The 23373-nt window shown below is 51.5% G+C and overlaps 7 protein-coding genes across 7 annotated transcripts; 4 read left to right on the top strand and 3 right to left on the bottom strand.

The window, feature by feature from the left end:
* Positions 1-596: 596 nt before the first annotated feature.
* On the top strand, positions 597-2340 carry BO88DRAFT_401201 (DUF3429 domain-containing protein). Its single transcript, XM_025705775.1, has 5 exons — positions 597-692; positions 775-1007; positions 1071-1115; positions 1224-1448; positions 1529-2340. Exons 2-5 carry the CDS (start codon positions 789-791, stop codon positions 1949-1951), a joined length of 912 nt encoding a protein of 303 aa, XP_025567383.1. The 5' UTR covers positions 597-692; positions 775-788; the 3' UTR covers positions 1952-2340.
* Positions 2341-7559: 5219 nt separating this feature from the next.
* Positions 7560-9566, top strand: BO88DRAFT_410988 (glycerol kinase; the record flags this gene model as incomplete). The annotated part of the gene is made up of 4 exons (XM_025708024.1): positions 7560-7933; positions 7998-8992; positions 9055-9221; positions 9282-9566. The coding sequence occupies 4 exons, from the start codon at positions 7560-7562 to the stop codon at positions 9564-9566; spliced, it is 1821 nt and encodes a 606-aa protein (XP_025567384.1).
* A 422-nt stretch (positions 9567-9988) lies between these two features.
* BO88DRAFT_401205 (putative G-patch domain protein (TFIP11)) lies at positions 9989-12582 on the bottom strand. The gene has a single exon (XM_025705776.1). It carries the CDS (start codon positions 12489-12491, stop codon positions 10164-10166), a length of 2328 nt encoding a protein of 775 aa, XP_025567385.1. The 5' UTR covers positions 12492-12582; the 3' UTR covers positions 9989-10163.
* Positions 12583-12801: 219 nt separating this feature from the next.
* Positions 12802-13722, top strand: sod2 (superoxide dismutase sodB). The gene is made up of 4 exons (XM_025705777.1): positions 12802-12944; positions 13010-13416; positions 13473-13540; positions 13596-13722. The coding sequence occupies exons 1-4, from the start codon at positions 12815-12817 to the stop codon at positions 13684-13686; spliced, it is 696 nt and encodes a 231-aa protein (XP_025567386.1). The 5' UTR covers positions 12802-12814; the 3' UTR covers positions 13687-13722.
* A 267-nt stretch (positions 13723-13989) lies between these two features.
* Positions 13990-15791, top strand: BO88DRAFT_401208 (uncharacterized protein). The gene has a single exon (XM_025705778.1). It carries the CDS (start codon positions 14051-14053, stop codon positions 15524-15526), a length of 1476 nt encoding a protein of 491 aa, XP_025567387.1. The 5' UTR covers positions 13990-14050; the 3' UTR covers positions 15527-15791.
* A 389-nt stretch (positions 15792-16180) lies between these two features.
* On the bottom strand, positions 16181-20267 carry BO88DRAFT_380183 (uncharacterized protein). The gene is made up of 4 exons (XM_025704517.1): positions 19638-20267; positions 19459-19542; positions 18934-19406; positions 16181-18874 (listed from the first exon to the last, which is right to left on the bottom strand). Exons 1-4 carry the CDS (start codon positions 19780-19782, stop codon positions 16571-16573), a joined length of 3006 nt encoding a protein of 1001 aa, XP_025567388.1. The 5' UTR covers positions 19783-20267; the 3' UTR covers positions 16181-16570.
* Positions 20268-21876: 1609 nt separating this feature from the next.
* On the bottom strand, positions 21877-22821 carry psf3 (DNA replication protein PSF3). Its single transcript, XM_025712282.1, has 6 exons — positions 22717-22821; positions 22590-22658; positions 22452-22510; positions 22201-22390; positions 22027-22135; positions 21877-21967 (listed from the first exon to the last, which is right to left on the bottom strand). The coding sequence occupies exons 1-6, from the start codon at positions 22756-22758 to the stop codon at positions 21900-21902; spliced, it is 537 nt and encodes a 178-aa protein (XP_025567389.1). The 5' UTR covers positions 22759-22821; the 3' UTR covers positions 21877-21899.
* Between the last annotated feature and the right edge of the window lie 552 nt (positions 22822-23373).

The following is a 23373-nucleotide window of genomic DNA, read 5'->3' on the forward strand; positions in this document are numbered from 1 at the left end:
GGCTAGCTGACGTATTCCCGCGGCAGTTCAGGTAGACGGAAGAGTGTAAGGGAGGGGAGGGGGGAATAGTAAGTAGTAGAAGGTTGGGTATCAGGCTTGGCCCAGTAACCCAATTGTGAAAAGAGTGGAGGACGAGACTTGTCTCTAGATAGGCGAGTGTACCTGAGAAGGCATGTGCTGGGCCGATGATAATAATACGAAGGGAAGAAACTAATCACTAATAGGGGGAGGAAGAGGGTGGATAGAGCGCTGCGTAAGTAAACGCCGTGACGCGGTACGGAGCAGTTACGGAGACTCTCAGTCACTCAAGTTGTCTCACAGTAGAATCGGGCCCTGAGTGACGTCGGTGCTTCTGCCATGGCATGGCCTGAGCTGAGAGGTCCCCTTCCATTTCGAGACTAGCTGTCTAGGGCTGCAGCCCTCGTGGCTGAGTCAGCCCGCGTGGTGGTTTGGACCACTCATGCCTGAGGCATTGTCTATGACACCTGCGGTTTTGGCGTCTACAGTATGCCGGAGAACGACGTGACCGCACCTCAGCATAATATCACCTCATTCATTCGTGGTCTCCAGGATCGAATTGCTTCCCCGGCCTGACATCTCCACTCCCACGAGTCAATCTCGACCAATTTCTGGGTGAATACCCTCATCTCCGCTCTTGCACCTTTTTCTCCTTCTTCCACCAGCTCAATTGGGTGTGTATACCCCCGAATTGCTTGCTTCCGAGCTCTTCCACCCTCCACCCTGCTAACCGCGGATATCGGGAAAAAAAATCAGCTGTCTAGACGACAATGCTGTACAGAACCACTGCTGCCCGCTCTGTCCTCAGGGCTATCTCGAGCTCCAACGCCTCGGTCGCCCGCTCGGCCCTGTCCAACAATGTCTTCAAGGCTCCCTTGACCTCTTCCGCTCGTTATCCCGCTCGCCCGACCACCTCCCCCAGCCTCGCTCTGGCTGCTCGCAAGCCCGTCACCACCGCTCTTGTCCGCTATGCCTCCACCTCCGCTAAGGTGAGCTGGGAATGAGGCGAATTGAGTACTACAATTGATTCAATTGCTGATCAAAATCCACAGGAGGGTGAGGAGCCCGACATGATGGCCGGTATCAAGACCGAGGCTGTATGTGTTTCCATTCTTCCCCAGATATCGCTACTTCTGCGGGGCAACTAAGTCTCTCGGCGATACCTCTGGAGCCCAATGCGCTAATGACTATATCTCAACCTATAGAAAGTCATCAAGGACACCTTCAGCCTGGAGGCCGTCCCCAAGGAGGCCCTCTACCTCGGAATGGCCGGTGTCATTCCCTACGTTGCTACTTCCCTGCAGACCGTCGCCCTCGCCTATGAGGTCAAGACCGCCGCTTTGGCCGGTGATGGTCTGATCTTCTCCGGCCAGAGCGCCGAGTTGATGCTGCACATGATCGAGCCCATCCAGGTCGGCTACGGTGCTGTTGTAAGTAACCCAGCCTCAACCTGACAGCAAACCCCACTTGTCCCAAGAATACCCCAGCTAATCAAATCCAACAACAACAGATCCTCTCCTTCCTCGGTGCCATCCACTGGGGTCTCGAGTGGGCCGGCTACGGCGGCAAGTACGGCTACAAGCGCTACGCTGCCGGTGTTATCGCCCCTGCCGTTGCCTGGCCTACCCTGCTGCTCCCCGTTGAGTATGCCCTGATCTCTCAGTTCCTTGCCTTCACCTTCCTGTACTACAACGACGCTCGCGCCGCTGCTGCCGGCCGTGCCCCCGCCTGGTACGGCATGTACCGCTTCGTCCTCACCTTCATCGTCGGTGCCAGCATTGTTGCCAGCTTGATCGGCCGTGAGCAGATCGCCGGTACCCTCAGCACTGAGCACACCATCAAGGACAAGATCAACGCTCTGATCTTCCTGCAGAAGAAGGAGAAGGAGGAGGTTGAGGCCCGTCGTCGCGCTGAGCTCGAGGATGCTGAGTAAGGGATTGAAATCAATTGATATATCAAAGTGTTGGTTTTTTTAAACTCCCTGAAAAGTATATAGTACAAAGGGGCAATTCGGAGAATGAGGGGAAAGTCATCCAGGCTGTCTGTGGCAAGCATGGTTGTGATACAGTAGAAATCATGTCGGGTTTTTTATGTGTGATGTAGTTTTATACTACTACTGTTTTTTATCTTGGGTTGATGTGTTTCTTGTAGATTACATGCGAAATCAACAACGCCAGCAGCTGCTGGAAGTTTCATTTGTTTGTGCCATTTTCGGTTGGGGTAATCATTACTATTCAAGGGTGTAAGAGTGATGACTGACGCATTAAGAGTGTTTAAGCTCAAGGCTTGGCTATCACTCCAACTGGCAATATCACAACACCTCGCAGAGGGTAAAAGGTCTAGCCAGACATCACACCTCCCCCCGGAGATTTATATATAAAGATAGTATCAATTGAAGTCAGGTGACAGTGCCTACTTCGTAGTAACACCAAACCCATTCTGAACAATTCACCACCTACTTACCAAATAGTATCTAGCATCTACAGCATGTACCAAACACTATAAGTAGCAAAAGGCTGCATATACGGCCGAGAAGGAAAAAAAATAAAACAAATAGAATAGAAGAAAATAAAATTAGGCAGGGAGTGGGGCCCCGCCAGCAAGGGTAGATTGTGAAAAGGACAGTAGTACGTATGTAAGTCGAATTGGGTTGAAGAAATTCCATCCAAATCCGGCAGAAAAAACGAACCTACCTGACCCGAACAGAAAAGGAAAGTAAGACGAGAAGTGCCCAGGCTCGTCGGAACTCCGGGTGGCTTTCTGCGGTAACTATGTATAAAAAACCAACGGTATACCGTATGCTTGACTAAATGCAGGTAAAGTAAGGTAATAAAGATAAGGGTTGGGCGGGCGCGCCCAACGAACAACGAACGAACGAACGGCAGGTCTGGAATGTGGCATGCAGGGTTGGACGGCCGGCATTTGCTTTCTGCAGTGTCGGATGTTCCGAACGAATCCGAGTCGTGGGATATAGAGTGTGTTTGTTCTGCGATAGGTAAGTAGTATAGTAATGAGTAGTTCAGTTTAGGGGGGAGGTAGCAGGAAGAGTTGGGACTGGGTTACTATGGCGTGTGATACGGGTGTGTTGCTGCTTGTTGCAGATCAAGAGCCAACAATGACGACCGGAACGGGGAGGTGCCGCATTGAAACAGGTTTCGGGGTTGACGATGTGCGTGTGTGTGTGTGTGTGTATGTGTGGTGGTGGACGGCCGCCGCGGGTCTGGATCCGGTTGTTGCTTTGCTGCGTGTGTGTTTACACCTTAGGCATACATACACATGCTTGAATCGGGGGATCTTGTAGCAAATATGGGTAGGTAATAATAATATCTGGCTAAGGGTCCTTTGTTTCGGCGGACAGGGTATGTTTCTTCGATGGGAATTGGTAGGGATGTGTCGGCCCGCCCTTTTGGGGCGAGACGAGCCCGTGGTCCAGAGCGATAAAAACGGATGTGGCTGATGTGATTGCGGTCCATGGATGATGGGGGTTTCCCCATATCAACTTTGCATCATTGGGGGATGATGATATAGATCCTTGGCAATTGAGCTTTCGGGGCTGATAGTCTAGTGAGGTCATACTCGAAAGGCGAATGATTACATAGATGACCATATTGGAAGCTGAACCTGTTGATCTTCTTCTCCGCTCAATTTGGGGAGGACCACAACGGTTCCTGGGGCAGTTGCTTCGTATACCTGAATAGGGATAGATGGCAGATCAATGTCGTGGCTAGTTGATGATGGGCGGGCGGGTTTGGGGGGTTTCTGCTGGCTTGCTTGCTTGCTTGCTTGCGTTACTTGGGAGCTGTTTGTGTCGGTGGGTGTGATTTATTGAGGTGGCCCTTAGGAAGGTCAAGTCCGGTCGAAGACGTCACCACCCGGGAGTTAGATTTGGGGGCGGCCCTGCCGTGGCGGTTCACTATACGGACGGAGAAATGTAGGCGGGCGGCATGATTGATTTCCATTCCATGGACGCATATTGGGACTGTCATTTAACTCTCCAGGGAGAGATAGGGAAATCTGAAGCGATTTGAATTCATCGATGGATCGAAATCGTGGTACTGGGGGTGGGATAATTAATCCTACTATATTTTGGCGCGTCTGGACTGGTCCGAGCAGAAGAAGAGTATTGGAGTTAGCCGGAACGCCAGGACGATAGCCGGGAGAATTGGTCCCGTGGCCCCCCCAGCCCAGCTGCTAGGCTTCCCTTTCTCCCCCAGCCAAGCCGAACCGAGTATCCGGATTGTAAAATTTCTCCGTAAATCACAGGGCCGAACGAGGTCGCCTCCCCCATGTCTCTCTGCCTAATGGAGAATGGTACAGCGGCACGCTAGAAGGTCGCTAGTCAGGGGAGCCGACGGTCTAGAAGGCCAAAGTAAAATGTGATTGCAAATGGAGGGCAGGGGACAACACATCCATTGAGATGGATGGATTAGTAGTCACTTGATCGCTACTAGTATGTATGGTAGTTTATGTACGTGCTCCCGTGCTTAAGAAAACGGGTGAACTGTGAAGGGACTACTATCTACTATTACTCAGAATGGGCTGAAGATCTTAAGCAGCGCAACAGCACAGCAGGACTATCCGAAAACGACAGGCAAAGAAAAGAAAAAAAGGAGAATTATCCATTCGATGTTCAAGTGATCAGAAAGAAAAACAGTAAAAAAAAGGAAAGAATATTGGAGCCAGGGGTCGAAAGACCCCGGTCTAGATCGCCGATTGCTTGAACAACGCGTTGAAAAGGGACTAGCGGGAGAAAAATGGACATTGTCATGTGCTCGATCGACAGGAATCTAGTAATCCATCTAGTCAAAGTAGAAGCGCAGAATCCCATAGTAGCGGAGTCGGAGACTCACCCGCAGAGCCCCTCTTTTTTTTCTTGCGCGTTTCGCCCTCGAGTCGCGACATTTGTCCATTCAGCGCCGACCCCGCCGTTCTGGTTGTTGAGTCGGATCCTTGGCAGGGATTGTTGTCAAGGGGGAGCGGAGGTTGAAGGGGCGCAAGACGAGAAGACGGTCTACGGTCTCTGGGGCAGATGGACCGGAGATCCATTGGGTTCTAGGGATGCCGATTGTAGATCTTCAAAGGGACATGTCGGTATACAGGCACTCATAACTGTACACTGCATCCTGAAGTGTCCAGTTGTTTAGTTTAGGTCGGGCAGGCTTACGTATCGATGTACGATGCATTGATCTGGCATCTGCGGTTTTTTTCTTGGTATTCAAACAAGGAATCGGATTGATAGATCAGAATTGCGATTGATTGTTTAATTGTGAAATTGAAACATGGGATTGGGCGCGAAACCATTAATCACACCAATTAAACCAGCGATATCGGGAATAAGAGCAATAAAAAGATCCAATATCAATATCACGATGAATATCAGCATCTGCCATGTTTCACATTGCAATCTGAGCAGGTCAGTCAGCCCTTAATTGCTTGTTTTGGACCCAATGGAATCCTGATGTTCACTTCCATATGGCTCCGTGTTCGCGGGTGGTTCTAGGCACAGACGCTAGCTAATGCGGGTGGAGGGATTGTCCTGGAAACAGAAATCCATGGAATTTTTATGGGTCCGCCATGAGTGTCATGTGGGAGCCCAGCGACTATTCTTAGCGCTTGTCTAACTCTGGAATACTACCTACTCGGTCTGCTGGGTCGGATACCTTGCCGATGCGAGAAGATTGAGGAAAGAAAAGAGGAAAAAGAGGAAATGAGGGAAGTGTGAACTGTGAAACCTTGTCGGCATTATATCCGATCGTTTGGGTCGAGAGAGATGTCGTGACAGCTGGAGATGATTGCATTTACATATTGTTCCTCAAATAATTTACGACCAATATCTATCAATTTCTACCGTAGTAAATTGAAACTCTCAACACACACGATAGGAACGAATCAAAAAGAGAGAGAAAAAGGGAAAAGAAAAGGTTCAATGGAGAAATTTGAATCCATCCACAACCTGCCAGGTACTACTGTATTCAGTAGTATCTACTCCAGAATCCGTAACGCCGATGGAAGCCCACCGAATAAGCTAAAGAGATAAGAATGGCGAGTGACCAGGGGTAAACCTTCCTAAAATCACCCAGAAGGCATGGTTGCCATCCGCGTAAGGGGGAGGAACGGAGAACCTTCACAAGTGTTCGACAAGAAAAGACCAACGGGGGGGGCATGAGGGAGGGGCGGGTGTCAATGCTGACGACGGGCAGTGGTCGTCTGATCAGAAAAAAATTGATGAGAAGGGCCCAGAAGGGGAGGAAGGAAGGCAAAGATTAGTGGGAAAGGAAGGGGATTGCCCATTGATTGCTGGCTGCGTTTTTCCCTTTTTCCTTTTTCTTTTTCCCTCTTTTCCTCTTTTTCCTTTTCCCCCACGCCCCCACTTCTCCGCCATGGACGAACGGGGATGCGCATCCAGCAGATTGCCAGATTGGGTACTCGCCGCTAGTCCATTGCACCTGCTCTTCTGACCCTCTTGTTCTGTCTGTCTGTCTCTGTATTGGTATTGAGTGAGAGTGTCCTGCCCCCCTCTCCCTCTCTCCTGCTCGACTACTACCTCTTTCTAGTGTTTCCCCGGGCTAGTCCAGTCGATAGCAGCAGGTACTGGTACCGTACTAGCGATCTAGTCTAGGTCGGATTGGACTCGACTCGACCTTGGACCTTACTTTCCGGCAGGAATACCACCTAGACCCAGGGGATTCCCCGGAACAAGCTATGCATGACCCAAATCCTATCTGGGGGGGCACTTTTTTTTTAATAATTTGATTGAAAAGGGAAAAAATTGAGGGACTACCACGCAAAGAACTAAAATAAAAATAAAATAGAAAATTTAAGGGAATAAATTATCAGCAACCCCGAGGACAACGTGAACAAGAAGAAGAAGAGGTCCCACCGAGTTGGATAAAGAGTCTCCCTCATCCTGCCTCCAACATCTCTTGAGCCAGATTTGATTGATTCCCTTCCGTTCTGTTCTCCTTCCCTTCCCTTCTACCCGTCGCCACACCCCAATAAACCACACCCGGTCTTATCCAGTCTTCTCTGTGACCTCATACCCTCTCTCTGCGGACACTCTCCTCTCTCAACCTTCCCTCCAGCCTTTCAGCGGTCTATCCACACCTGGCGCGTCCGCTTGTTTCTCCAGATTCATCTCTCGGATCCCTCTCCACCCAATCGGTTATCACGCATACGTCACCATCCGTCGCGCTGGGTCCTTGCTCTCTTGCTGCTCGCTGCTCTCATACTTGCACACTCAACTCTTGGATCTGTACTACTTGCACTACTACTGGCTTGCTGCAACTGCCGCCACCGGGCGTGTCCTCATTTTCGTAGTTCCAGCCTTACTACCTACCTACTATCCCCACCCCCCACTCGTCCGTCTTTTCTTAAGTATCGGACTAGGGACGTAATCCTGTTTTCCTCCTTTCTATTTCAATACCGCCACGATTTCTCCAATCAGTTCTTCCCTTTTTCAGGCTCTGCCTTCCTGGTCACTTCTATCCTCCCTCTTTAGGAAATCAGAAGTCGGAGCCTCAAAAGGCCCTCCCATCGCACAAATGCAGAAATCACCCACCATCACTTTTGACTCTATCGCTCTCCCCGATCCTCTCAACCCCCCCACCAAGAAGACCAGAACCCCACCAATTACCACCTCCAAGATGAGGAATCCTTTCGATATGGCCGACCTCGACTCCGCCGTCGAGCAGGAAGAACCCCAGCCTTTCATGGACATTCACGCCTACCAGTCGCATGATGGCAATCGCTCCCTGTTACAACCCAATGAAAGCCGTCACGGAAGCAGTATGAAGGATCGCTTCATCGGTGCCATTGACACCGGTACCACCAGTTCCCGTTTCATCATCTTCGACTGCACTGGTGTTCCTGTGGCCAAATACCAAATGGAATTCCGCCAAATTCACGAGAAATCAGGGTAAGTCTCACCATTCTAACCATGGCCATCTTCATCCCGCTCATGTCTATTTCCTACTTCTTAGATGGCACGAACAAGACCCCTTTGAACTCGTCGATTCCGTATACACCTGCATTGAAGAAGCTATGAAGACCTTCCTCGCACTCGGTCACTCCCGGGACGATATCGAGGCTATTGGTATTACCAGTCAACGTGAGACAACAGTGTGCTGGGATTGGGAGACTGGTGAGCCTCTACACCACGCAATTGCGTGGCCAGATACCAGGACCACTGGGCTGGTTCGAGAACTCAAGGCAAAGGAGGGTGCGGATGAGCTATCAAACATCTGCGGCCTTCCCCTGTCGACATACCCTTCTTCCGTCACCCTCATGTGGATGCTCCGCAACCTCCCCGAGGTGAAGAGGGCATATGATGAGGGCCGCCTAGCTTTTGGTACCATCGACACCTGGCTGTTGTACAACCTGAACGGTGGCCCGGAGGGCGGCCGACTGGTGACTGACGTCACAAACGCCTCACGAACCATGTTCATGAACCTCGAAACGCTTGATTACGATGATAAGTTGTTGAAGTTTTTCGAAATCGATAAGAACAAGATCAGACTGCCCAAGATTCTTCCTTCCTCTGACCCCGAGGGCTACGGATGGGTTAGAGACGGCCCGCTTGAGGGTATCCCCATCACAAGCTGTCTCGGAGATCAATCTGCTGCTTTGGTCGGTCACTGTGCCTTCACGCCCGGATCTGCGAAGAACACTTATGGCACGGGCTGTTTCCTTCTGTACAACGTTGGTGAGAAGCCTGTTATCTCCAAGCACGGCTTGCTTGGCACCGTGGGCTTCCAGTTGGGCAAGCACCGCAAGCCAGTGTATGCCTTGGAGGGCAGTGTTGCCGTTGCTGGAAGTGGTATCTCCTTCCTGATGAACAACATGGGTTTCTTCCGTGATTCCCGTAAAGTCAGTGAGGTCGCTGCGACCGTCCCCGACAGTGGCGGCTGTGTCTTCGTCACTGCCTTCAGTGGTCTGTTCGCACCCTACTGGATTGATGATGCCAAGGGAACCATCTGTAAGTTCACCCGCGTTCTTCGCCGTTCTTTGTGAAGAAAATATTTACTGACTTTAATTCAGTTGGTATCACCCAGCACACCCAGCGTGGACACATTGCACGTGCCACCATGGAAGCTGCCTGCTTCCAGACCAAGGCCATCTTGGATGCCATGGAGATGGACAGTGGTCACAAGTTGTCGGAATTAGCCGTCGATGGCGGTATGAGCAATTCCGATATCTGCATGCAGGTAGGTTACTCACATGATTCTTGTCACCTGATCAACGGAGACTAATGCCCCCCCTCTTAGACTCAAGCCGATATCATTCAAATCCCCGTTGAACGCCCGGCCATGCACGAGACGACGGCGCTGGGAGCCGCCATCGCAGCTGGCTTCGCGGTCAACATCTGGAAGGATTTCAGCGAGCTCAAGGACATGAACCGGGCTAACCGCACGACCTTCCTTCCCCATGCCTCCCCAGTGCAGAGCAAGAAGATGTACCGTCAGTGGTCCAAGGCCGTCGAGATGTCGCGTGGCTGGCTCGACACGAATGATTCGGAAGAAGAAGAAGAAGAAGGACAGAACGGTGCATAGTATTCTTCTTAAACCCACGTCATAGAACGGTGGCTTTGTCTTTTTCAACATTTGATTCAGCGATTTAGCGTCTTGATTTTCTCATTGCTTTGCACTCGGGGTTACGGCATGGCTACTTGGGTCCTGGGTTCGGCCTGGCACAGGTTCAAATTTCTCTGGGGATACCTGGATTCCACATCAGGTACATTATCGGTATATATAGCTGCACGGTACTTACCTTATACATATTCATGTCATTGATATTTCAGATAGATATAATAGGAATGACGTCTGATGATGAACAAGACCTTCTTTACTTCATATTGAGCATGATCGTAGCCAGAATAGACTACGCGAACTTACTTGATATACATACATACATACATCGGCATCACACATGCCTTCTACAGTCCAGTAAAAGAGTATAGCAATAGTAGTAGTTGACCCGCCCCAACATGAAGCATAAGTTTCATGATAGTAATAGTATGTAAGTATGGTATGGTATCACAACTAACCCACAAATCCAATAGAAAAACAATAAGAAAGAAAATAATCCATCCCACAACCCAGTGAGATAATAAAAAGTATATATCCGATCAATGCTAAAAATCTATCAATCTACCTCCCCTCAGCCTTCTCAACCAACTGATCCTCCAACCCCATAGGCTCCCAAATCTCCTTCGCCTTCTTATTCTGCACCCAGACCACATCCCCCTGCACAAACGCCACAACGCCGCCCTTACCCGTCGCACTAGCCGTAATGCGGAACAAAGGCTGACCGTTTTGCGGATGCGCTTCACGCAATGGCAGCATAATGAGGCCTTGTTCCATGCACCATGATTCGAGAATATCTTTGAAGGCGACTTCTTCGATGATTTTGGGTTTGCGGGGTTGATCTGCTGTTGTTGCTGGCGCAGCAGTAGCGGGTTTGTCTGTGGGTTTTGTTGTTGCGTGTTCGGTGGTGGTAGTGGTAGATGAAGGAGGAGGAAGTTCAGCAGCGGCACGATCGCCGAGTTGGGAGGCGAGGTCCATAGTTTGGAGACCCTTGTTCCATTCGTCGTCGACGATGGTGAGGTCGTTGATATCGGAGGGGATTTGGGTGCGCCACCAGGTGAACCATTCGGCGACTTCTTCGTAGTTGGGGTCGTTGGTGAGCCAGATGTAGAGGATGTTGTGCCATTTGGGGAAGAATTCGGCGACGAGGAGAAGACCCATGACGTTTGTTTTGAAGAAGTCTTTCCATTTCAGGACGTTTTCGAGGGCTGTGAGGTCTTGGTCTTGTGGGTTGACTTCGAAGTCTTCGCGGAGGTGGCGGCCGAGGCGGGGCAGGAGGTGGTTGCGGAGACAGGTGTCGAATTCGGAGCCGAGGGCGTCGCGCCAGAGTTCGATGCCGTTGATTAATCCCTTGTTGAGGTCCCAGCTGTCTAGGACGACGCGGAATTTGCGCTTCGCGTCGGAGAGGAGGCCCGTGGGTTGCTTGGGGTTGGTGTGTCGCTCGTCGAGGTATTGGAGCCAGGTGAAGAGCCACCAGGGGAAGCGGGAGTTGCTGGTGGATGAGGTGTGGTGGCGGCGACTGCTGCTTCGGGGTTTCCAGTCTTTGAGGCCGTTGGTGAGCTTGGGGACGACGAGTTGGTCGAGGACGTTGGTGTAGACGAAGGAGGGGAGGAGCTCTTTCCAGGCGACGATGAGGGAAGTTGCTGGGGCGGGTTCGTATACGTCCCAGTCGTTGAGGAGGGCGGAGCGTACGCGGGGTAGCCATAGGGTGTAGATCATAGTCTCGTAGGGGGAGGTGGATTGCCGTTGGGTGTGTTCAGTGTTGGCTTTTCGGAGGAGCAGAGGTTGGAGACGACGGAGGTTGGATACGAGGAAGGTTGGGTCCCTGAGAGGCTCCCATTCTTCCATCGCTTGACGGAAAAGAGGATGCAGGGCTGCGACGGCCGTTTCTGGCAGTCGGTATTCATCAATCTCGTTGCGGTACTTGATCTCCATGGAATCCAGCTTGTCGGTGATTTCGTCGAATTTCGCGCGAGTGTCTTCCTTCTGGAAGATCTCTAGCTGTCCGATGGCTGTGACGAGCTCAGACAGCTGGTCGGCCTTGAGCTGATTCGTATCTAGCTGTTCCACGACTTGGGCTTCCTCTAGCTCGATGTATTTCTTCCGCTCTGTTAGACCCTTCCACTCGTCCGCAAACGCTTCTAGGTCGTTTCGAGCGCGTTGCGCGATCTTCCAGGCTTCTCCTTCTCCTTGGGTAACGAACGTCTGCGGCGTCATCAGACCAGCTGTAGACGTGAGCACCTTCTGATCCTTCCCAGTCGCATCGATCAGCGACTTCAGCACATTCGGAACTTCCAAGCCCTCCATATCCTTTTCCATCTCGCGCGCAGTTCGGAACTGAGGCTTCGCGCGAGCCACTGGTGTCCCTGTCCCGCTCCGGCCCTCTCGTTTGCGCTCCTCCTTCTTCTTCCGTCGCCTTTTGCGCTCTTCATCCGAGCTATCCTCGACAGACTCGCCCCGGAGAGCTGCTGCCCGTTTTTCCTCTTCCCGCGCTTGTTTGGTCTTTTCACGGACTGCACCCAAACCGGCACCTGTAGGACGAGCCTGGGCCTCAATCGGGTTGACAATACCTTGACCGGAAGAACCCAAACCCTGTCCCTCGACGTAACCCATCTTGGCCATCATGCGCGCGGCGAAGGAGTTGCCTCCGGACATTCCTTTGCTAGCGTTGTTGCCGCCGCCTTTCATCGCTGACTGCGCGGTATTATTCCGGAGGTTACGACGGGCGCCCAGCCCGCCGTGAGATGGAGGCGACTCGGAGCGAGACGACGCGCGAGCAAACCCGCGAAAGCCCATGGTTGGGCGGTAATCTTCTTCTTCCTCTTCATCGGAGCTCATGTCGGCGATCTTGCGTTTTTGGCCAGCGTAGGGCGAGGATGAGGGGGACTCCATGGCCGGGCTGGAGGGCGAAGGGCGGCACAAAGGAAGGGATCGAGATTCACGGCGATGAAGGCGAGAGAAAGCCCGGCAGCATGACGGAGATTGTGATTGAGTATGGATGGATGAAGCTAAAAGATGGTGGATCCAAATGCCGGGAAACTTCGGCGCGGGGAAATGCGCCCTCCGAAGAAACAAGCCGTTATGACGTTGAACTTCTTCATCTCTCCTTCTTCCTTCTTCTCCCTTTTTCTCTTCAGCAACTCTCCTCTCATCCCCTAAACACCCTCGGGTCTATTGTAATAGTGCATCTTGCTCTGTTCTAATTAACGCTCACAATGGCTGCTTCCCTCGTCCGCACCTCTGCCCGTACGGCCCTGCGCGCCGGAGCTTCGGCTACTCCCAGAACTGCCGGCATGGCGGGCTTGACTTTTGCCCGCGGCAAGGCTACTCTCCCTGACCTGTCCTGTATGCATTCCCCTGCGATTCCAGAGACATATAGAGCTTGTAGTGACTGAGCTGACTCCCTGTAGACGACTATGGCGCTCTCGAGCCCTCCATCTCCGGCAAGATCATGGAGCTTCACCACAAGAACCACCACCAGACCTACGTCAACAGCTACAACACTGCCATTGAGCAGCTCCAGGAGGCCCAGCACAAGAACGACATTGCCGCTCAGATCGCTCTCAAGCCCCTGATCAACTTCCACGGTGGTGGTCACCTGAACCACACCCTCTTCTGGGAGAACCTTGCTCCCAAGAGCGCTGGCGGTGGTGAGCCCCCGTCCGGTGCCCTGTCGACTGCCATCAACGACACCTACGGCAGCCTGGAGGAGTTCCAGAACAAGATGAATGCTACTCTTGCTGCTATCCAGGGTAGCGGCTGGGCTTGGCTCGTCAAGGACAAGCAGACCGGTCACATTGGCATCAAGGCCTACGCCGTAAGACTGCACCATTCCTGTGAAGAAAGCTTTCAAGTTGGCTAACCTTTTCACAGAACCAGGACCCCGTTGTCGGCCAGTTCCAGCCCCTGCTGGGTATCGACGCCTGGGAGCACGCCTACTAGTAAGTGCACCTGCCCTAACCCGTGAAGATCACCAGAAGCTAACATCATTTTTAGCCTCCAATACCAGAACCGTAAGGCCGAGTACTTCAAGGCCATCTGGGAGGTCATCAACTGGAAGGCCGTGGAGAAGCGCTTCTCTGCGTAAAGCTTTTCTTATGATATGAACTGTATATTGACGCGGCTTGATTAGCGATTGTGGATCTGCGTATTATGTGTACTATGGATTTGGAACTAATCAGGCTCAACCCGATGATGCCCTAATGCAAATTCCGTATTAATGGCACTCTCCCCTCCTTCTCTTCGTTTCTCTCCGTAAACAAAAAGACTCATGTTCCTCATCAGCCACAGTGGCTGAAGCTCGGCAGGTGGCGGATGTCAGCTCCGTTACATCCGGTAAACGTAATACAGCGGCGATCATGTTTCACATTCGCTGCATCGCCGGCTTCATCTTCATCTTACTTCTTTTCGTCCTCCCCTCTTCTCCGCTTCACCCTCCACTCCTCTCCCCAATGTCTGATGACAGCCCGGGAGAAAGGCGCGGCTTCCGCGCCTTCTTCGCTAATGCCCTCCGGCCCAAGAAATCCCGACAAGTCCTACGCAAGGGCTACAGCGCATCCACTCCAGACCTCCGAGCCGGCTTCAAGCGGCCCAGCACCACCAGCGAAGATGTCCCTCCGCTGCCATCCATAGCGCCATTGGAGGCCCATCGTCTCAAATACCGAGAACTCAACGCCAACAAAGACACCCAACTCGGTGAAAGCCGCGATCACACCGAACTCCTGCACGCCATCGGCGTCCAGGACATCGACCCTTCAGACCCCTACGCCAACCGCTCCGAGTTCGACAACCGTCCTCCAGGCGAGCCCTTAATCGCCAGTCTTACCCCAATCCTCTGGGCAGAGATCTGCTCCTATCTCGATCCCGCCGACCAAGCCAGTCTCGCCTTCGCCAGCAAAACCCTCCTCTCCAAGCTCGCCCCGCTCCAACCCTGGCAAGCCCTCAATGACCCTTCCAACCGCGAATACCGATCCGACTTCCTCGTCTCCCAAGACCGCTACCTCCCCCATCACCTCCTCTGCTTCCCCTGCGCCCGCTACCACTGTCGCACCCAAGAAGGTCACGAGAAACTCCAACCCGCTCATGTCGTCAACCCTCTCTTCAACTGCCCCAACATGCGCAACTCCCTCCTCCCGCCCCCGCGTCACCGCATCACCCACGGCCGCAACCTCCCCTTCAGCTTCGTCCAACTCGTCATGCGCGCCCACAACTTCTCCCCCTCTTACGGCCTTCCCCCAGATTCCCTCTCCCGCCGCTGGCGCCGCGACGACTGGTCCCACCACTCCCGCTTCCACATCCACAAAGGTCACCTGCTGATGCGGGTCATCAGCACCCGCTTCGCAGACCCAGACCTCCCGCCCAGCTCACAACGTCTCCTCCTCTACTCCCGCGAAGACTACTGGCCGTATTTCTCTGCATGCGCGCACTGGCGCGATGGCGAACTCATGAACGTCTGCAAATGCGCCCTCACGCACATCCCCAAACCCCGCGACACCTCCGCCCTACAGGGTCTCGAACACCGCGCGAAGGACCTCATGGCGCGGCGCATTCATAACCCTAACTCGATTGCCACTCTATGCGGAAAATGTCGCCCCATGCGCCGCTGTCCGGAGTGTCCATCTGAATACCTCGTCGAGATCAAATTGACCGAGGATCGCACGGATCCTCGCTCCTTGCACTTCCGACATGCAATTGTGGTCACCAGGTGGTGTGATCTGGGTGACGGGAAGTCGCCGCGGCTGTCGAGGGAATGGGCGGCATGTAATGGGTTACTGGAGGGGTATGATTCGTTTCAGATGCTGGGGAAGCGGTCTATCTCAGGAATCTTTGAGGCTTCAATCGCGGATGATACCTTACCTGGACAGAGGATTATATCGATGAATCCAAAGGGGAAGAAGAGGGGTGAGGATGGGACAGGGTGGTATTGATTGTTTCATTTCCCTCTCAGAAAACAAAATGTTCATGTTGGAGTTTTGGGTTTCAGGTATGTATGGGAGTTTTGTATGGACTGGTTGCATTGGGTATGGTATGGCGGACGGCATATTTACATAATTTTATTATATAGATTGACAACACAAGCAGGCAAGGCTAGGATAAGACAGGGGTTAGGGAGGGCAGGACAGGCGTGTATGGAGTACTTACTACTTCTTATTATCATATTGCATCATCATAAAAGAGTGTCTTGTATACCAGCAGACTTACTAGTTTACTAGATCCATCTGGGAAGGTTAACCCCCCATCTAACATGTACTATCTGCATATCATAGCATTTTGTAGTATCCAACGCTAGATCTCTCGTCTTTTAGAAACAATCAGATCAAAGAAGTAGGAAAGGTCGTTCCAGGTCTCGGTAGACGGTCTTACTACTAAGTACTCTTGCGTTCCATCTACAGTGGATTCCTAATTTCCCAACCACGGTATAATAAGGTACTAACTACTAATTGAATATATTGAATGGTAATAAGTGTTGGCGATTTACGGTCTAAATAGTGTCGTGACAATTCATAGTGCTGTAAGTTACCTGGTAGCTTAAGGTCTGTTCTGGTTAATCACAAAATTAATTGATTATCAAGGAAGGCTATCAAGAAGTCCTCTAGAAAAGTATACTGGTAACTTCGCAGAAAAGCCTAGTTGATATGAATCACTGCTTGAATTTCATGAAGAACGAAGGATCAGAACGTCAGGTATTGATAAAATCACCAAAGCAAGAAGCACAAAATGATATCGTGTGCCAGCCAGATACCATGTGTATAGCAAGCAACAAAGAATTAGCAACCACCTCTAATGGCCCAAAAATATAACGTCAGAAACGCGGTACTCTCTGCTGCGCATGCAATACTGGTACAAATCCGTGTCATCAGACATGTAACTCATGGGGTATCGTGATAGATCATAAACAGTCCCGGGAAAGATGCAAAGGAAAACAGAAAGTAAAGAAAGAAATTCGTAAGCGGGAAAAGGCAGCTGCCAGTTTAGCCACGACGAGCCCGTCGGTCCATGTACCTTGGTCGTCGGCCCGTTTCTTCGTCTTGGTTTGAATGTTTAGATTTAGAGGCAATGTCATCAATGGCAACGTTCATCGCGCCCATCTCAATGGTTCTACCGGAGTCAGAAGCACTCTTTCCTGACTCTGGAGTCGCCCGAGGAGGTCTGCTCTTGACCAAGGCAGTACTGGGCGCGCTGGCCTTCACCGGAAGCTCTGGTTCCGGCTTCTTCCCAAGCCCGCTAGCTCCTTTCACCCAGCTGAAGATTCCAAGGGAACTGCGTCGCTTGTGGTCTTTGGGGTCAGGCGGCGGCGGTTTGGCCACTGCATTGTTCATGAAGCCGGATTCGGTAAAGGAGTGTGGCAATGTCCGATGAATATCTCCCCGTCTGGCGTCGGCAGGCATTGGCACAGACGAGGAGAAACTGGAACTATGGCTTTCAGCTTTGGAAACCGTCTTAGTTGGTTTGGCTGGATTGTCATCGCGTGCTTTACGAATAATGGGAGCAGGAGCTCCATCATCTGAATCCGACCCATCAAACATCAAGGAGGGCTGCAGACGACGAGGGGGTGCCGAACGTGCAAAGAAAGGAGGCCGGATGCTAATTTTGCGTCCGATCATCCGCCGATCTAGTTCAGGCCCAGGCTGCAAGCCAGACTCTAGCGACTGTATATCCAGTGTGGGAATCATGGGAACATCCGAGTCCCTGATGGTGGAATCGATGCTGTGCCGACGACCAATAAAAGAAGACTGGCTGGTGATTCGCGTCTCCTGAGGTCGGGGGTTTTTCGATTTAGGCACAACAGGCATCATAGCAGACTTGTCCCGTCGGCGTTTGGCATCCGGCTTAGAGGCCTCGACCCAATCTTGGGGCGTCAAAGGAGGCGATGAAGACAAGGAGCTGTCAGATTCATCCTGTGCCACGGACCCATAGTAGCTATTATCGAGCTTTGAAAGAACCCTGTCAAGGCCTTCACCATTGAGAAATGCATTCTGGCCAATGTACCCAAGGCTCTTCTTGTCGAGGGTTTCTGGGAAATATAGCCTTTTATCCCGCGATGTGAGGCTGTTCAAGGGGAAGAAAGTAGGCGATTCTTCTTCCTCATCGGTGTCAGGTCGATGTAAAGTGGCATCACTTACATTCATGTCCACGCTACCAACCGCTGCACTGTTAGTGGAGTTACGCCTCGTTGTAAGTGCCCCTGCAGAACGTGGACGACCGTGTCCGGCCGTCATAGCTTGATCAACAAGACTCTTTTCCGCGACAATGCTGCCGTTCGACCGATTGGGACCAGTGGCGTACGCCGTACTCATTGTGTCTGGAGTAGGGGGTAACCTCGAACCTCCAAACACGCTATCCACTCGTGTTTTCTGGCTCGAGCTATTGTACGAGTCGCTGTCAAAGCTTGGTTTACCCGTCTGTCTGAGAAGATTTGAGGGTAATATATCTTGCTCCGGTACATCTTCCAGGAAGGCATCGCGTTGTGGCTGGATCCAAGATTCAATCAGGCTTTTACTGGCGGAATCCTCAACCGTTCCTTTGGGAGCCTCCGAGACCCCTGATGAGTCTCGCTCTTTAACCGGGATATCCAACCTATCGCTTGCTTCTTCATCGTGCGGGTACAATTCGCTGCATTCGCTCAGAGCACTGAGCCTTGGGGACTCTGGTTCAAGGAAATCGCTCATAGACTGCAGACTTTCTGATTTTGTCATGTCACTCAATGCTGAACGAGACCGGTCGTCGGCAGTAGTTGAGGTGGTCTGCAGTGTTGTGGGGCTCTTGTGATCATCGGACAACAATGAAGGAGCTCGCTTGAGCTGATGCGAATCCGAAGATGACCGCCGATGCTTCGAACGAGAAGTACCCCGCCACGAGGATGTTCTCTCCGGGATGTCAATAGCGGCAAACGTGGTATTCTGCCTGGGAGTCGTAGCACCGGGGTCATCGTCTTCGAACCCGCGAGTGGTAGAAGGTGTCGATGGATTTTCACCAGCTTCCAACTGGGCCACTTTATTCTCCAGAAGGCAGATCATGTCAACGGCCTCCGTAATTGCTTGGTCCCGCTTGTCAACCTCATGTCGTAGTTGCTCGTTGGATTCCCTTAGTCGCTGATTGTCTGACTCGGCAACCCTCAGTTCCTGAACCTCGTCTTCCAAGCCTCGCAGGCGCTCAAGTTCCTCTTCCAGTTGCTCCATACGCTGTAGTTTCTTCTCCATAGCGGCCATTTGTTGCACACGGTGGAATATTTCGAGCTTCAAGTCGAAGTTCTGTTTATTTATCTTGGAGACGTACTGCCATTTGGTCAGTCCGTCTATAGGCCACTTGGATCGAATGACCCAGAAACACTTACCTCACCCATTTCTCTGACACCCATTTCATGCGGCTGCCTGAGACCTGACGAAAGCGCGGTCTGAATTTTCCGTTGTTTCTCCGAGCCCACCTCTTCCTGCGACTGCGATCGGGATTGCGACTGGGACTGTGCGGGGGATTGAGATCGAGACTGGGGCCGGGAGTGAGATCGTTCTGGCGTGCGCGGGGCGCCCTGACCAGCGTCCTCCGACGCAGTTCCCTTGGGAACTCGATTCGCGCGTTGTTCTTTGAGAAGATCTTGGAGAAGGGCCGAAGAAGGGTTGACGAGCGATGGAGGGACAGGTTCCGGAGTACCTGTGTGTCCATCACTAGTCAGCGTGTGCGCTCGCTCCCTCCTACGTGAAGTTTGCGGTGATGCCATGTGCGTACCGGCGCCAGATCGCTGCGGCGTTCTCGGGGTTGCAGTCCTGGGGGTCATCGACATTGGTGAAGCGTCGTTCAGCCACGACATTTCTATAGTCCGATCAATACCACTGCACGCCCGATGCTGGGAAGAATTCCGCACCTGAATTCATTTGCGGCGAAGAGTCCATGGCGACGGTTCCCTTGACCCGGGCGAGGGCAAGAGGCTTTGGGGGAGCAGACCGGCCTGCAGGGGAAGAGAGAATCAGTCCAGTGTCTTTTGTTTGTCTCAAGCATCCCTTGGGCGACAATCAAGGGATGAAAGGATAGTCAATAGCTCACGCTTCAGCTTCGGTTCGGGTTTGAGGGAGGCCGTATCGGTCGGAGGCGAGGTGTTTGAAGGGGAGGGAAATGAGCAATGGCGCAGGGAAGAAGGGGCAGTTGACTGCACCGAGACGGTGCTCCGTCTTTGGATATTTCGGTCCATGTTGCGTGTGTGTGTGTCTGCGGGTGAGATGGGCCAAAGTTGCCTAGCTAATGCGCATAATTGACAAGATGCGCGATGCCAGTTAGACTGCAGTAGGTTCGCAGGATCGTATCCACTACGCGCAAGTTCGTTCAGAAGGATCGGGGAGGGAGTCGACCGATAGAGCAAGGAGGAAAAAGCAATGTCTCAGGCGGAAGGTGAGAAAACGCGACTAGGAAGGGCGATTGGTGACGAAAAGAGGCCCACTGCGCGTCCAAGCGTCTAGTGGGAACGGCGAGGAGGGGAGGCAGAAGTGGAGGAAGTGTAAGTTGGGACGGGAAGAACAAAGACAGAAGCGAGAAAAAGAAGGATCAAGTCAGGACGTGAGGGGAGCGAAAGAGAAAAAGTGTGAGGAGAAAGTGTGACGAGTCGATCGTTGGATCCTCACGGCCAAGAAAGGGGACCGAGTGACAGGAAGATGATCTCCACACATGCATCCATCCATGGAGGGAGGGAGGGATTAGTTTAGTGAGAGCGATCCGGATCTTGAGTTTCTCGGTATGTATGCATGCAGGCATGCGTTGGATTTGGGCGGGAAGTTACTGTGGTATGGACGGAAGGTTGCCAAGCAACAAAGAAGGTTGACTGAACAACGAAATGCCAGCGAGGGGGGAAAGCAAAAGAATTTGAGGATAAAAGTGAATGCGTGATGATGATTGTGATGAATGCAAGCAGGCAAGTAGGCAGTCTGGATGGTCTTGGATCGAGAGAGGGGAAAAGGCGTGCAAAGCAACGAGATAGGCTCAAGGAACAAACGATCGCAGGGCACTAAAACCCGGGCTAAAATGGCCTTAGCGGAGCACCAGCAAGTCAGGAACTGGATCCCGGTCCCGGTCGTTCTTCCCACCATCTCCTCAGCGGGTTTAGTGCCGTTTAGTGCAGTGGATTAGTGGATGGTCTCCGATGGCTGGGCCGGCTGAACCTGAACTTAAGCTTCCAATCGCCTTTCTTCTTCTACTATTGTCCTGAATTTGAGGACCACCAATAGCTAGGGTGGCTGGTCAAGTGTAGTGGTTGGAAAGTCCGTACCTTTTACTATTTTTGTTGTTACCACACTCCATCCCTACTGTAACCTCTCCCTATGGCTCCATCCCTCAACTGATCACACGCATCCTTACGGAGGATATACAAGGATCGCTACCACTGAATTAAAGGGACGGGAATTATCAGTGTCAGTGCCCTTCTCCCCCACTCTATCGGCTAAAATCTCACGATTCCACTACCCCTCCTCTCCATCAACCTATCTACCACCTATCTAGTATAATCATCCTCAATGTAGCCGCCCGGAATTGCAGCAGAATCTGATCCGTCAACTTGCCCTCCTTTTTTCCCCTTCAAGCTGCCCCACGTTCCAGGGACCCATCGGCCGCCCGTGGTTCTCCCCTCCCCACTACACCAGTCCGTCTGCAATCATCGTCTCATCATCCCCATCGCTCTCAGCTTTAGTCCTTCATCATCGCCCCGTGACAGACAATTTGCCCCATCGTTCTTCCCGTGGCTCGTCTCGGACACCCAGAAATAGATTTTCTCTTTTTCTTTTCTTTCCCCTTTTCCTTATCCATTCTTCCCAGCTCTCCCAGCTCGTGGGCCTTAAAACACAACTTCTCGGTAATGCCGGTCGTAGGCGCTTTTTTACTCCGCCAGTCGGAGTTGACATGTCCTTCCAGTCATTCTTATCTCGGGGAGCATTGAGCTCGTGACTTCCCTCCATATCTCCGGAGCACGGAGTACAGTACATGAAGATCATGAATCTGCGTGAGGGGTTGTCCGCAGCGATTGACCGGAACTTTTAGATGATAGGTTTCGGGTAACTGTTTCATGTTGTTCCTTCAATTAATCGAGTGCCAGCAGGACATCAATTGAGCTGTTTCAAGTTCTATCTTCAAAATCAGATGTCAACCTTACGATCACAATTACCAACCAGACCTCTACATGATAAATCCAAGGATAATGAATATTATAGTCATCACATTCTGATACTTCATAATTACTCTTAGTAGTCTTCTGTTATAATTTTATGTTCATACCGGCGAGCACAGCTCAACCTTTCAACAACCCATACCTTCCACCCAATACCATCACTTCTTCTTCGCCTCTCCAGCCCAGACCCGCGTCTCCTTAGCACTATCATGCGCAACCCGGAAAACTACCCACAAACATCAGTAATCAGCAACACACAACACACAGACACAACGATCAACATACGCTGTCTCTCCGTCTCATCCAACCCACGCAAGAAATCCGCTCCCTGCCCTAAAGCACCCTGCGGATTATGCGCATGATCCGCAATGACCGCTGAACGCTTCTTAAACGTCTATCATCATCACCACAATTAGCCACATCAATCCCCCTTCCCCCGGGTTACAGAAAGCACCATACATTACTCAAAACCTCCACCAACTCCTCCTCCTCAAACAGCTCCAGAATCCGCTCACTCAAACTATAGAAATGCGGTGCCAGGGACCGCAGATCCACCGTCCGAGGATCAGCCTTCAAGGCATTCATGACTCGTTCTGAGAGCGCGGAGGGGAGATCCAGCGTGACTAGGCGGGAGGTTCCCAGGCGGGCACTGCGATAGTTAGACTATACCCTCTCTTCAAGATAACATAGTAGTGGTAGATTGAACTCACCCGATAGAAAGCATCTCACCCAGCCATAATGGCAAATCAATGCGCGTTCCTGCTTTGATCTAGATAGAGCACACGCACACAGATTTAGCAACACACTTCGTTCACAAAACAACAACATCATGGATAGGAGAGAGATACATTTTCCCCCGCATTCCCCTCCAAAATACCAAGACCAGGTACGTCCAATTCAAACGTGCAGGGTAGTTTCTGAATAGATCGGATGTGTGAGAATGAGCCCATGCATGCAGTTCCATTTTCCACCTACTTGGGAATCCGTCAAGATGGCATCAATGTCATAATACGACATTTTCAATGAGAGGAACTATTCGTGTATAACTAGATTATCAATAGTATTCCTTGTCAATTGATATCTCTTTTTCAGATGGAGGGTCAAACTCGTCCTTCTTTCCTTTGGAGGCGCGTCCCGCATGGCGCGCTGTCACGTGCGGGGAATCTTTACTTTGCGGTTAGCCAATGGGAGGGGAGGTATTTACAGTCGGTGCTACATACTAATTTGTGGGACAGGGTTTGGGGTTCAACTACAATATTAGTTTATGTTTCTAAATTTGATGCTGTACTTGTGTTATATTAATGGGTATTGGCACATATATCCAATTAGTTGAGTGAGAAGCTGATTTCTATACATTCGATGACGTCACTTTGATTTGGACGGATGAAGGTATTTATCGATAATAATTAAAGCTAACTACTGTTCACTAAGCATGTACTTTTTATACAGCAACTAGAGTGTTTTGATTCAGTTTAGTCTACACTGCCGCTGATGATGACGCCTATACATGCACGATGTTTTCTAGGGAAGACTGCTGGGCATCCTGGGGTTTCTGCGGAGGCTCGTGTGGATAATGTCAGTGCAATAGAAAATGGCCAGAAAGGCTTTGAGAATATGCTCTGGGAGAATCTG

Source organism: Aspergillus vadensis (assembly GCF_003184925.1).
Source record: "Aspergillus vadensis CBS 113365 unplaced genomic scaffold BO88scaffold_2, whole genome shotgun sequence".
Taxonomy (NCBI): Eukaryota; Fungi; Ascomycota; class Eurotiomycetes; order Eurotiales; family Aspergillaceae; genus Aspergillus; species Aspergillus vadensis.

Coding starts and splice junctions, on each gene's coding strand:
- BO88DRAFT_401208 (XM_025705778.1), top strand. CDS start 14,051: ATGTCTGATGACAGCCCGGGAGAAAGGCGCGGCTTCCGCGCCTTCTTC.
- sod2 (XM_025705777.1), top strand. CDS start 12,815: ATGGCTGCTTCCCTCGTCCGCACCTCTGCCCGTACGGCCCTGCGCGCC. Junction 13,417..13,472: donor TTGGCATCAAGGCCTACGCC/GTAAGACTGCAC, acceptor ACCTTTTCACAG/AACCAGGACCCCGTTGTCGG. Junction 13,541..13,595: donor GCCTGGGAGCACGCCTACTA/GTAAGTGCACCT, acceptor CATCATTTTTAG/CCTCCAATACCAGAACCGTA.
- BO88DRAFT_380183 (XM_025704517.1), bottom strand. CDS start 19,782: ATGGACCGAAATATCCAAAGACGGAGCACCGTCTCGGTGCAGTCAACT. Junction 19,407..19,458: donor TTCGCCGCAAATGAATTCAG/GTGCGGAATTCT, acceptor ATCGGACTATAG/AAATGTCGTGGCTGAACGAC. Junction 18,875..18,933: donor GTGTCAGAGAAATGGGTGAG/GTAAGTGTTTCT, acceptor ACCAAATGGCAG/TACGTCTCCAAGATAAATAA.
- BO88DRAFT_401201 (XM_025705775.1), top strand. CDS start 789: ATGCTGTACAGAACCACTGCTGCCCGCTCTGTCCTCAGGGCTATCTCG. Junction 1,116..1,223: donor CCGGTATCAAGACCGAGGCT/GTATGTGTTTCC, acceptor CTCAACCTATAG/AAAGTCATCAAGGACACCTT. Junction 1,449..1,528: donor AGGTCGGCTACGGTGCTGTT/GTAAGTAACCCA, acceptor CAACAACAACAG/ATCCTCTCCTTCCTCGGTGC.
- psf3 (XM_025712282.1), bottom strand. CDS start 22,758: ATGTCGTATTATGACATTGATGCCATCTTGACGGATTCCCAA. Junction 22,511..22,589: donor AGGGGAATGCGGGGGAAAAT/GTATCTCTCTCC, acceptor TGCTCTATCTAG/ATCAAAGCAGGAACGCGCAT. Junction 22,391..22,451: donor GGTGAGATGCTTTCTATCGG/GTGAGTTCAATC, acceptor TAACTATCGCAG/TGCCCGCCTGGGAACCTCCC.
- BO88DRAFT_401205 (XM_025705776.1), bottom strand. CDS start 12,491: ATGGAGTCCCCCTCATCCTCGCCCTACGCTGGCCAAAAACGCAAGATC.